Genomic DNA, 12575 nt, shown 5'->3' with positions numbered 1-12575 from the left:
AAGTATGAAGGGCTACGATGATCCAGAAAACGCAGCGCTTTTGATACGAAGGGCTATGGTTTTTAGGCCACATGCAACTCTTTATGTGAAGGGCTGCAGATTCCCAATTAACCGTAACCCTTTTGAGACGAAGGGCTGCAATTTTTTGACGTCTGCAATCCTTCACTAATGTGAAGGGCTGCGTTTAGCCCAACAACTGCAACCCTTCACTTTAGAAGGGCTGCGGTGAAGGGCTAAAAACAACCCTTCCTTGACAAAAAAAATGCATACATAACTTTTACTAAAAACTACACGAATTTCCCTCGCTCACTCACTCACTCACTCCCTCGCACTCCTCACTCACTCCTCACTCTCTTCACTCTCTCCTCTCCTCTTCACCATCGATCCCTAACTCAACCACTGACGACGCACACCTTACTCCCTCTCACTCCTCACGTATCTTACGCCACCTTCATTCTCTCCTCTTCTCTTTTGTAGTTGCGGGTTTCTATAGTTGTGGGTTTCATTTTTTGGCATGCGCACCACCACCACGACGCATCACCACCTTCACTCTCTCCTCTTCTCCTTTTCCGGTAATTCCCCTCTTTTTCTTTTTTTTCACTTTCCAAAACATTAATAATTGTGGGTTTCATCTTTTATAGTTGCGGATTTTGTTAATTGGAGGGTGAGGGAGGGTGGGCAGGGGGTTGGCAGGGGTGGGGGAGGGCTTTGGAGGGTGTGCAGGGGGTGTGTGAGGGTGTGGGGGATGGCTCGGGAGGGTGGGCATGGGGTGTGTGAGGGTGTAGGGGATGGCTGGGGAGGGTGGGCAGGGGGTGTGTGAGACCTTGGTTGGCTACGTGAAACTCAGGAGCCATTTGTACTGGCCTCGCAAGTTAAACAAGTATTTTATGTAACTGATCCTGCTGATAATAAGTAGTCAATTGTTGTCTTGGCAAAAGGAGTATCCTCGGCGTTGGTGATATTGATGATGTGGAAGAGTATGATGCATTTAAGGACATCCCAACTTTTACCTATCCTGAAAATAGAGTAGAAGATGATGTGAATATGTCGGAGAACTATATGCGTATAGATCACATGGAAGATACATGTTGTTGAAGATCCTAAGAAACGGCAGAAGGTCAAGAAATCATGAGACATATACTCAGGTATGACTAATTTGTCCACTTCGTAACTAATATAATGATTTTTTGGCTTATTCTTGTTGTTGGTTGAATTTCTGGAACGTTAAATGTGTTTTTAGGCCTACATGGTAAAGGGGGAATGCAGTGGGGTGGCAGTGGTTGTGGAAGTGTTACATATATGGAGAGTGAGGTCACATGGCATCGGAATGCCCATCTAGTGCTCTCCACATTTATAAGATTTCCATCACCACCGCCGCTACCACCTAATGGGCATTCTAGTGCCATGTGACCTGACTCTCTGCATTTGTAACTAGCCAGTAGATTATTATTAGGTTTGTATTAGTTGATTAAATTTCGGGAACAGTAAATGTGCTTTTAGGCCTACCTGGCAAAGGGGGAATGCAGCGGAGTGGCGATGGTTGTGGAAGTGTTACAAATGTGGAGAGTGAGGTTGATCACATGACATTGGAATGCCCATCTAGCGCTCTCCACATTTATAACACTTCCAAGACCACCGTCGCTACCACCTAATGGCCATTCCCTTGCCATGTGACCTGACTCTGTATATTGGCATCCATTCCCACCACCTCCGTTGCGACTACCAGATGGGCATGCCAATGCCATGTGACCTTACTCTTATCATTTGTAATTAGCTAGTAGATTTTTTTTAGGTTTGCATTAATTGGTCGAACTTCGGGAACATTAAATGTGCTTTTAGGCCTACATGGTAAAGGGGAAATGCAGTGGGGTGGCAGTGGTTGTGGAATTGTTACAAATGCGGGGAGTGAGGTCACATGGCATTGGAATGCCCATCTGGCTCTCCCCACATTTGTAACAATTCTATGACCACCGCCGCTACCACCTAATGGCCATTCCCTTGCCATGTGACCTGTCTCTCCATATTGGCCTCAGTTCCCACCACCTCTGCCGCTACTACCAGATGGTAATTCCCTTTCCATGTGACCTCACTCTCCGCATTTTGTAACTAGTGTTTAGATTTTTAGGTTTACATTAGTTGTTGGTAGAGTTTCGAGAACGTCAATGTGCTTTTAGGTCTATTTCGGCCTTTTCCTTTCCAATTTGTAGTATTCGAGTCATTTAACACCAAATTCGCTTTGAGCATGATAATATGAGGTATTATATAACTAGTGTGTAGATTTTTAGGTTTGCATTAGTTGTTGGTCAAATTTCGGGAACGTAAATGTGATTTTAGGCCTATTTCGGCATTTTTTCCATCCAATTTGTAGTTTTCAAGTCATTTAACCAAATTCACTTTGAACATGATAATATGAGGTATTATATAACTACTATGTAGATTTTTAGGTTTGAGTTAGTTGTTCGTTGAGTTTCGGGAACGTAAATGTGATTTTAGGCTTATTTCGACCTTTTACTGTCCAATTTGTACTTCTCGAGTCATTTAACCCCAATTTTTTTTTGAACATGATAATATGAGGCATAATATAACTATTGTGTACATTTTTAGGCTTGCATTAGTCGTTTGTCGAATTTCGGGAACGTAAATGTGATTTTAGGCCTATTTTAGCCTTTTCGCGTCCAAGTATTAGACTTTGAGTCATTTAACTCCAATTTTTTTTATATGATTCTATAAGGTATAATATAAATAGTATGTGGATTTTTACCCTTCAATTTATTGTTGATTGAATTTCGGGAAGGTATATGTAATTTTTAGAACTATTAACTACGGTAAATAATTGAATTCTTATAGTATGTGTTTTATTCCTTGGTTGTTTTACAAGGTTTTATATGAATAGAAGTTTGAAGCGCTTCACCATAGAGGAATTAAATAAAATCCGGGATAGGTTGGCGACTTACCTTTTTGACGATTGCTTCTGAACATTTTGGGAGGATTTGTGATATTATTTTCCTAATAATATGTACTTTGTCAATTATATGTACACTTTATACATTATTTCAATATATTTATTAAGTTATTTTACAATTTTTTATTGCATTATTTCGGGGTTTTTTTTTTAGAAAGGAGGTGTTCGGCGGGGGCGGGGGCAGTTGGGTGGGCAAGGGTGTGGAGAGGTGGCAGGTGGGTGGGCAGGGGTGGGCAGGTGGGCAGGGGTGTGGAGAGGTGGGTAGGTGGGTGTGGGCTGGGGGTAATAGGGGGTGCTGGGGGTGTGGGAGGTGGTCTGAGGGTCTAAGGTGGGCAGGTGTGTGGGCAGGGGTGTGGGGAGGTTGGCAAGTGGGTGGGGAGGTGAGCAGATAGGGGCAGGGGTGTGGGCTGGGGGCAGCAGGGAGTGCTGGGGTGTGGGAGGTGGTCTGAGGGTTTGAGGTGGGCAATAGTGATGGCCACTGGTGCGGGCTGGACGGGCCGGACCATGGGCCGTAGTGGGCTGAGCTGAGATTTCACGGCCCAAGACCGGACCGTGAAATTCATGGACTGGTTGGGCTGGTCTGCGGGGTGAAAAATCTCGGCCCACACCGGTCTGTTACCGGTTTTCACGGTTCGTGGGTTTGGTGGGCTTGACCGGGCTGGCGGCCCGGCATGATAATTTTTTTCAAAATTATTTAATCATTGAAATTATTCATTATTGTTATATAAAATCTTTACAATTAATTAAAAATATATACAAATATTAATATTAATGAATAATTTCATCATTTTAAAATTTTATTGAATTATAATATGTGCAATTTGATTAGAATATATACAATTTGATTAAAATATACACAATTTGGTTCAATATTTACTTGGATTGGGCTGGTCTTGTTCATGGGTCGGGTTGGACCGGTTTCATGGTCCGGGCTGGGCGGTTTTTGTAGTGGGCTTTAGTGGGGTGGGCTCAAGAAATCTGACCCACGACCCACCCACCAATTTCACGATTCGAGCTGGGCTGGACCGGGCTTTTTGCTGGCCCGGCCCACATGACCCACGAGGTGGGCTGGGCTGGATTGGCCCGCAATGTTGGCCATCTCTAGTGGGCAGGTGGGTGGGCATGTGGGTGGGAAAGGGTGTGGGGAGGTGGGTTGGGAGTGCTGGGGGCAACAGGGTGCGTTTGTGGCCTATGGCCTGTGGGTATTAATTTATTTTTTAAAAAAGTGTTTAAATGGGCTGCGGTTTTGGGCATAAACCGCAACCATTCTATTTTTGTAGGGTTGCGGCTTATGAACTAACGCAACCCTTTTGAAAATGAAGGGCTGCGTTTTTTTATTAAACCGCAACCCTTTTAAAAGTGAAGGCCTGAAGGGTTGCGGTTTGGTTAAAACCGCAACCCTTCCTTTTAGGTGAAGGGTTGTTGGCTTTGTTTTGACCGCATCCCTTGCATATTTTTCCACTAGTGGGAGGATATGCTTAGAGCTTGTGTTTTGGATTTTCAAGGAACTTGGAAGAAATTCTTACCTATGGTGGAGTTTTCGTACAATAATAGTTATCAAGCCACCATTGGGATGGCTCCCTATGAAGCACTTTATGGGACAAAATGTCGCACGCCTTTGTGTTGGAGCGATATTGATGAAACACGTGTCAAAGGCCCAAAATTGATTCAGGAAACCACTGATAAGATCCGATTGATTCAATCAAGAATGAAAGCAGCTCAGAGTAGACAAAAGAGTTATGCAGGTCAACGGATAATACCATTGGAGTTTATGGTAGGAGATTACGTATTCTTGAAAATATCACCCACAAAAGGAATCATGAGATTTGGCCAATCGGGGATGCTAAGTCCAAGGTATATTGGACCATATGAGATCGTAGAACTAGTTAATGATGTAGCATATCGGTTAGCATTACCGGCTGACTTGGACAAGGCCCATAATATATTCCATGTGTCGATGTTGCGAAAATATGTCCCAGATCCAAGCCACATAATTAGACATGAGCCTTTACAGCTACGAAATGACTTGACCTATGAAGAGAATAATTGCTATTTGCTGCGGTAATATTGCTGCGGTTTTACCCATACGCAGCAATATATCACGTAAAAAAAAGAAAAATATAAAGTAACCATATTGCTGCGGTTTCGGCCGAAAACCGCAGCAATATGATTTCAGAGGAAAATTTTTAACCATTTAACCAAATATATTGCTGCAGTTTTTGGCAAACACCGCAGCAATATATTAAAATAATAATAAAAAAATATTACTTAGACCTATTGCTGCGGTTCCTACATAAACCGCAACAATAGACTTTTAAATTAATATGAAAGGACCCATTAGGGTTTCCTTATTTCACTCCTCTCACCCTCAATTACACGCCTCTCCCTTTCCCTCCCACTCTCAGTTCCACGCTGCCTCTCCTTCTCCCTCTCAGTTCCACGCTGCCTCTCCTTCTCCCTCTCAGTTCCACGCTGCCTCTCCTTCTCCCTATCAGTTCCACGCTGCCTCTCCTTCTCCCTCTCAGTTCCACGTTGCCTCTCCTTCCTCTCCTCCCTTCATCTTCTCTCTCCCTCTAAACCCTCTCATCCTCTCATCTATCAACGGTCGCGAGGGTTGTCTCGGGTTGCCGTCGACAACTCTTCATTCATTCGTCACACGCATGAAGTTTCGGTTGGTGGCTGGCGACCTCGACCCAATTCATTCCTCACGCGTTTCCTCGACCGCAAGTCGTCGTCGGAAGTTTCGGTTCGTCGTTCGCTCGCAGTCCCTTCGTCCGCCAAAGCTTCAACCGCAGTTCGTCGCTCGCAAACCGGTCTTCGTCGCTCGCAGTCCCTTCGTCGTCGCTTGAAGACCGTTCGACAGCCGATGGGTCGTCCATCTTCGTCGGCCGTTCGATCTCTTTGTTCCTTTTTTTTTCGTTTTTAAGCTCTGTATATAAAAAAAAAAATTAAATGCAACAATATTATTTCCATTATTTTAGTTTTAGGATTTCTGTTTTGATTATTTTCATTTTTATATGTGTGTAGATTTTTTGTTTTAGTGTTTGTAGATCAGTTTCTCATTTCACTTTATTATACTTTTTGTTTTTATTATATTTACTCTTGTAATGAATCAGTTGTTTTTTTTATACTTTTGATTTTTATACTATACCTTACCTGTATTGTAATAATATATTTCAATTTGTATTGTTTATATTTTTGAATGTTATATAATAATATGTTGTCATTAGTTTTAATCAGTAGTGTTTTCTTTTATTTAGCCTTTTTGTCTTTCAAATTTGATGACAAAATACCAAAAAAATTTTTTTTTTTTTACCTGTACGACTACATATTGCTGCGGTTTTCCTAAGAAACCGCAGCAATATCCCTTTTAAATCTGATAAAAAAATATATATTGCTGCGATTTTTCAAATATGTTCAAATATTGCTGCGGTTTCAAACTGCAGCAATATAATTAATATCTATTGCTGCCCTCTTAATTGCTGCGAGCCCAAAACCGCAGCAATATGACACTTTTTAACCGCAGCAAATGGCATTTATTCTACTAGTGAATTGAAATACTTGATCGTACGGAAAAACAACTGAGAAGTAAGGTGTTCCAAATGGTGAAAGTTTTATGGGCTAACCACTTGACCTCTGAGGCTACTTGGGAAGTAGAAGAACAAATGAGAGCGAAATACCCCCACCTTTTCTCTTAGGGTGATATGATCTTTTAAGTAATAAATGCTCTAAGTAAAAGTTATATACTACTTGAGTTGAATGATTATTTGATGGAATGATTTATGACACTGCTTGGTACTCATATATCATGTGGATTGAATTTTTATATGAATGTATATCAATGATATAGGTTCTAACTAAGCTCCAGTTTCGAGGACAAAACTTTTTCTAAGAGGGGAAAGATGTAATATCCCAAATTTTAATTTTATTTAATTAATAACTAATTTTAGTTATTAAACTAAAAGTGATCCAAATTTAGTAAATAAAAATCATTAAGTTAATTTCTAACTATTGTTGAAAAGGTATTAAGTATTTTGTTTAATAATTTATGGATAATGAAGTGTATAAATCAAATTACTAAAATCTTGTAGTCAACCTTGTAAGTAATTTGGATATAAGACTTAAGGATAACAACAAATTCTGATGGCCCCTTTGCCTAAGTCCACGAGCCCAAACAAATAAAAGAAACTTAAAATTAGAAAATGAGCCCAACTTCAAACCAAACATCAGTAAGCAAAATAAAGGAAAAAAAAAACCATTTTTCTCCTTTGTCAATGGCGTGTAAGACCGAAACTTTCCAAACCATGGATTTCGTCATCTTCCCATATTACAAAATCAGCAAACATTTTCTAATTATACTTTTACTCTCACATTTGATCCATACCCACCGAATTAAGCTAAAAACCTCTGATTTTGGTTCCCTATTTCTTTGAATTCCATGGATTTCCCATGTTTTGAAATATTTAATTGAAGGAAATTGCTATAGTGATGAACCTTCTTATATAAATAGAGGAGTTTGAGTTCGAAATTCCATCACAAATAAACAAACAAAATTCAGAATATAAAATCAATTAAAAGAAATAGGCAACAAAAATTCAATCTTTAATTTTCTCTGTTTTCTTCGACCACCAGCACAACCACTAAACAACCACCGCCACAACCACCACTGCCTCACTTCCAGGCCCGACCCTGAGTATTGTTTGGAGGGGCAAGGGACAAGGGCCCAAGACTGGGGGGGCCCAATCCTAAAAATTAAAAAAAAAATTAAAAAAAATAATAATTAATGACCCGAGTGAGTAGTGAATCACACGTACAATTCTACTGCTTCTGAAACAAACTAAAAAAAATCAAACCTTCAACATTGAAAGTTGAAACAAACTCAGAAACTCTTCAAATTCCTTCCGTAGTTCCATATTCCATTCTACTGTTTCTTCACTCCTTCTCTATTTCTCTTTCCAAGATCCATTAAATTCTTCTTTTAATTTCCAAAATTTTCTCTAATCTCCATTAAACTCATTGAAAATTTTCATTTTTCCCCAAAAATTAGCTGTTAAATTTTCCTTAAATATGGCAACGGGAATTTTTTTCTACAATTTAAATAGAGAAGAATTGGATTTCTATAATGCAATACTCATACAATTTAGTCTCAATCAAGTGAAATTATTAAGATTTTATGAAATTAAGAATATGAGTAAGGTTTTGGGGAATTTTGGCTGAGTTTAAGTTCTGATTTGACTGAGTTTAAGTTCGAATTCCTTCCGTCGGTGGTTGTGCGTTGCCGGATTTCCGCCTGCCGGAGCCCGGATACCATCGTCCATCGTAGTCTTCGGTCTACTGTCTACTGTCGCTTGCGAGTTGCGGCCTACTATCTGGCACCACCTGCTTGCTGTCCTGCAGCAGCTTTGGCCCTTGTTCGTGCTGCTGCCCCGCTGCCGCCCTGCCGTGCCGCGGCTGTCGCCTTCCGGTGGTTTCAAGGTGTTGTTGTTCCTTTCTCTTGTCTTTAGTATTCTCAATTCTGTCAAATTGATTGTTAATTTATGTGTTTTATTTATTTTATTTGCAAATTACAATGTTGCCTAAAAAACATTTATCAGGAAGTGAAAAAAGGAAAAAAAGAAAAATTGCTGAAGAGTTAATAAAATCACAACAAGGTGCTATTGACAGATTTGTTCTTAGAAATGTAGTTCATGAAAATTTAAATCAACCAAATGAAAATTTACATGATGGAGTAAATAACAATAATGAAAATGTTCCTAATGAGCCTATAGATGTTCAAAATGAGCCTATTGATGTTCTAAATGAGCCTAATTTGCCAAATGTTGATATTGACATTGATGAAGAACAACCAATTCCTACTAATAATGGTATTGATGAAGAACAAGAAATTCCTTATGTTGATATTTATGATCCTTGTAATTGGAATAACCTTGATAATAAAACAAGAGACATTATAGTTGAAAAGGGGCCTATAAGAGAATTAAATCTTAACTTTCCTCTTGATGATAATAATAGGCATTTTTCATATGCTTATTTTTCTAAAAAGTTGAACAATGGTGAGATTAGTGATAGAAAATGGTTGGTTTATTCTAAACATGTTGACAAAGTATTTTGTTTTTGTTGCAAGTTGTTCAAGTCCATTACTAACAAATGTTTGTTAGCAAATGAGGGTTTATGTGATTGGAAGCGTATTAGTGAGAGACTAAAACAACATGAAAATAGTACCGAGCATATGAAGAATATGTTTACTTGGAATGCAATGAGAGTAAGGCTAGATAAGAATGAAACAATTGATAAAAACTTGCAAGAAGCGATTATGAAAGAGAAAGATCGATGGAGGCAAGTTTTACTTAGAATATTTTCGGCCGTGAAATGTCTTGCTACTCATAATTTGGCTTTTAGAGGATCCAATGAAAAATTATATCAAGATAGTAATGGTAATTTCTTAGGATTGATTGAAATGATTGCCGAATTTGATGTGATAATGAAAGATCATATTAGACGCATTCAAAATCGTGAAATTCATTATCATTATCTTGGGCATAAAATTCAAAATGAATTGATCTTTCTTTTAGCCAATAGTGTGAAGAGTTCTATAATCAAGACTATTAAAAAGGCAAAATATTTTTCCATAATTCTTGATTGTACTCCGGATATTGCTCATCAAGAACAAATGACTTTGATAATACGATGTGTGAATATGACAACAAAAAAGATACAAATTGAGGAGTACTTTTTAGAGTTTTTAGAGGTAAATGATACATCGGGATTGGGACTTTTTATTGAATTACAAAATGTTTTAAAGTCTCTTGATCTTGATGTTGATAATATAAGGGGTCAAGGTTATGATAATGGTTCCAATATGAAAGGGAAGCACCAAGGTGTACAAAAACGTTTACTTGAAATAAATCCGAGAGCATTATATATGCCTTGTGCTTGTCATAGTTTGAATCTTGCTCTTAGAGACATGGCACATTCTTGCACTAGAGCTATTTCATTTTTTGGAATTGTTCAACGCATATATAATCTGTTTTTTGGTTCTACAAAAAGATGGAAAATTTTGTTGGATAATGTTTCCGATCTTACATTGAAATGTTTATCTAATACTCGTTGGGAGAGTCGAATAAAAAGTGTGAAAGCTATTAGATTTCAAGCTCCCCAATTAAGATTGGCTTTATCAATTTTATATGATTCTTGTGAATGATGCAAAGTCAAAGAGTGAAGCGGAGTCTCTATATAACGCACTTGGAAGTTTTGAGTTTTTACTTGGTATGGTTATTTGGTATGAGATTTTATTTGTTATAAATAAAGTGAGCAAAAAATTACAATCTAAGTCCATGTGTATCGACACTACCATAGAACAAGTTGAAGGTATGGTGTCCTATTTCGAAAAGTTTAGAGAGGAAGGTTTCACTTCTAGTATGAATATTGCTAGAAGTATTGCACTTGATATGGATGTAGAGCCTACACTTCCTATAAAACATCGTATTATTAGAAAAAAAACGTTTTGATGAAAATAACCTAGAGGATGAACAAAACCAGTCGCCTGAAGAAAATAACTTATAATTTTAATAATTAACCCACTTATATATGTGCAATTATTAGATTATAAGCTTATAGTATGATAATATGACTAAATGGTGGATAATACATTTAATTTGATTTCAAAGTTATGTGTATTAATAAGTATATAAAGGATTCCTATGAACTATTATGTCAAGTATATATATAAACAATTAGTCGCGTGAACGTTAAATAAGTCAGACTATATAACTTACATAGATAATATTGTAAATTAAGAATCGTACTTAAAGGGCACTAATACTAATGTTTTCTATTGATTACTAACTTATAAAAAATACTCGTATTGAAACTTCAAAGAAATCGTTCCTCGAAGCTCAGTAAGGACGATATCAAGGATATAAGAAGAGGGTTATTTATTCTGCAATCGAGGTAACAACTCCTGCTGGTACCCGCAATTCCTTTCAAATATGTTTATGAAAATATGAGTATATAGTGGAATGGTAAATGTTTTTGAATATGATTATATATTTTGAGTTGCGTGATAATACTTATTACTTTGAAACTATTCATGAACTGTCCGAGTTATGGAATTACAATATGATTTTGCTACCTTAATTATTGAGGTAGAGCTGAGATGAATAATTGGGATTATCGCATATGAATGTTAAAAGTTACGAAAAATGATAAAGTAAAGTGTAAGAAGTGGTTTGCTGCGCTCAATGTTGTTAAAATCGAGATTCTAGTTTGAATCGAAAACAACCTTTAGAATCGAATCGTAGAATCGTAAGATTTTACAAACATGTATAATCAAGATATTGCACTCAATCTTCATTGAATTGCTAAAATTATAAGTTAAAAGACCTACAAATTGAAAAAAAATAGTTGTTTACCCACTATATTGGCAATAACTAACAATATATATCTCTTATTTTCTTTTTTAGCATGATATAAACTTGCGAGGTTTTCGCTAGTCAACAGAAATGTATAGAATCGTCTAGAATCGCGAATCGAATCGTCTACCATATTTTGAATCGTAAGATCGTAAGATTTTAAGATTTGAATCGCGATTTTAATAACTTTGGTTGCGCTAATTGGCGGTCGTGCACGAACCGAGCTATTTATCAAGGCACTGGCTCGTCACTTATTACCAGGGATTGGCCCTTTATTAGTGTAAGGCAACACCGGGGGCACAGGCCCTTGCACAGTGGTGCATACACATGCTTGTGGGAGACGTCCGAGAGCTGACTAATTTTCAGCAACCAGAGTAAAAATGGGTGAAAGGACTTATGAATGATAGAGGTGATATGAAATATATGTTGTTTTCATAAATGTTTGAAATATTCTTCCCTCTATTTGCAAATAAAACGAATTAAAATGAATTTTCGTTGCTAGAGTAGCTTCTTACTGAGCCTCGACTCATAACGTTTTGTATTTATGTTTTAGGTACGGCTGGGGATGATGGTACTGCGTAGTAGCAAGGATTACCACCTTGTTGAATCAACTAGCAGTAGTGCTACTAACTTGTAAGGTTAACGTATCTAGAATGTAAGATCATATACTTTAATATAAGTTATCGTTGTTATATCAAGTAACGTTAATGTTTCTCTGCTTTCATATAATATTAGATGTCTAAGTTATCGCTATTATATCTCACAATATTTAAATATGTTATATGATTGTAGCCTTGCACCTTCTTAACCGAAAGTGCGGCTTGTAATGCCTCGACTAAGTAGGTATTCCGCTGCTGATTAGGTCATCTTAAATAGTGAAACAGTGGTGGGGACATTACAGAATGGTATCAGAGCAAACGATTCTGAATCACAACGTTTAACCCCATGGTTTTATGTTAAATAAAAATAATTAGGTTATAAAAAAATATTTAAAGACACAATAAGGAATTATGGTTAGAAATTTTTTTAAAAAAATTGAGTGAATTAAATTGAGAAGTATATATATATATATATATATATATATATATATATATATATGACATGCAGAACGTCGACCTTTGACGTCAACAACGATGTTACAAACGATGTTGAAGATGTGCACGTAGAGGATGTGCATGTAGAGGATGAGCAGAATGATGATT

General features: G+C 37.6%; 1 protein-coding gene across 1 annotated transcript; it reads left to right on the top strand.

The window, feature by feature from the left end:
- The first annotated feature begins 7821 nt into the window (after positions 1-7821).
- Positions 7822-10163, top strand: LOC109133641 (uncharacterized). Its single transcript, XM_019247207.3, has one exon. It carries the CDS (start codon positions 8532-8534, stop codon positions 10161-10163), a length of 1632 nt encoding a protein of 543 aa, XP_019102752.2. The 5' UTR covers positions 7822-8531.
- The last annotated feature ends 2412 nt before the right edge of the window (positions 10164-12575 follow it).

The sequence above is a fragment of the Beta vulgaris genome, chromosome 8, assembly GCF_026745355.1.
Source record: "Beta vulgaris subsp. vulgaris cultivar EL10 chromosome 8, EL10.2, whole genome shotgun sequence".
NCBI lineage: Eukaryota > Viridiplantae > Streptophyta > Magnoliopsida > Caryophyllales > Amaranthaceae > Beta > Beta vulgaris.
The sequence above is the reverse complement of the archived record's forward strand: the minus strand, read 5'-3'. Positions and strand labels throughout refer to the sequence as shown.

Coding starts and splice junctions, on each gene's coding strand:
- LOC109133641 (XM_019247207.3), top strand. CDS start 8,532: ATGTTGCCTAAAAAACATTTATCAGGAAGTGAAAAAAGGAAAAAAAGA.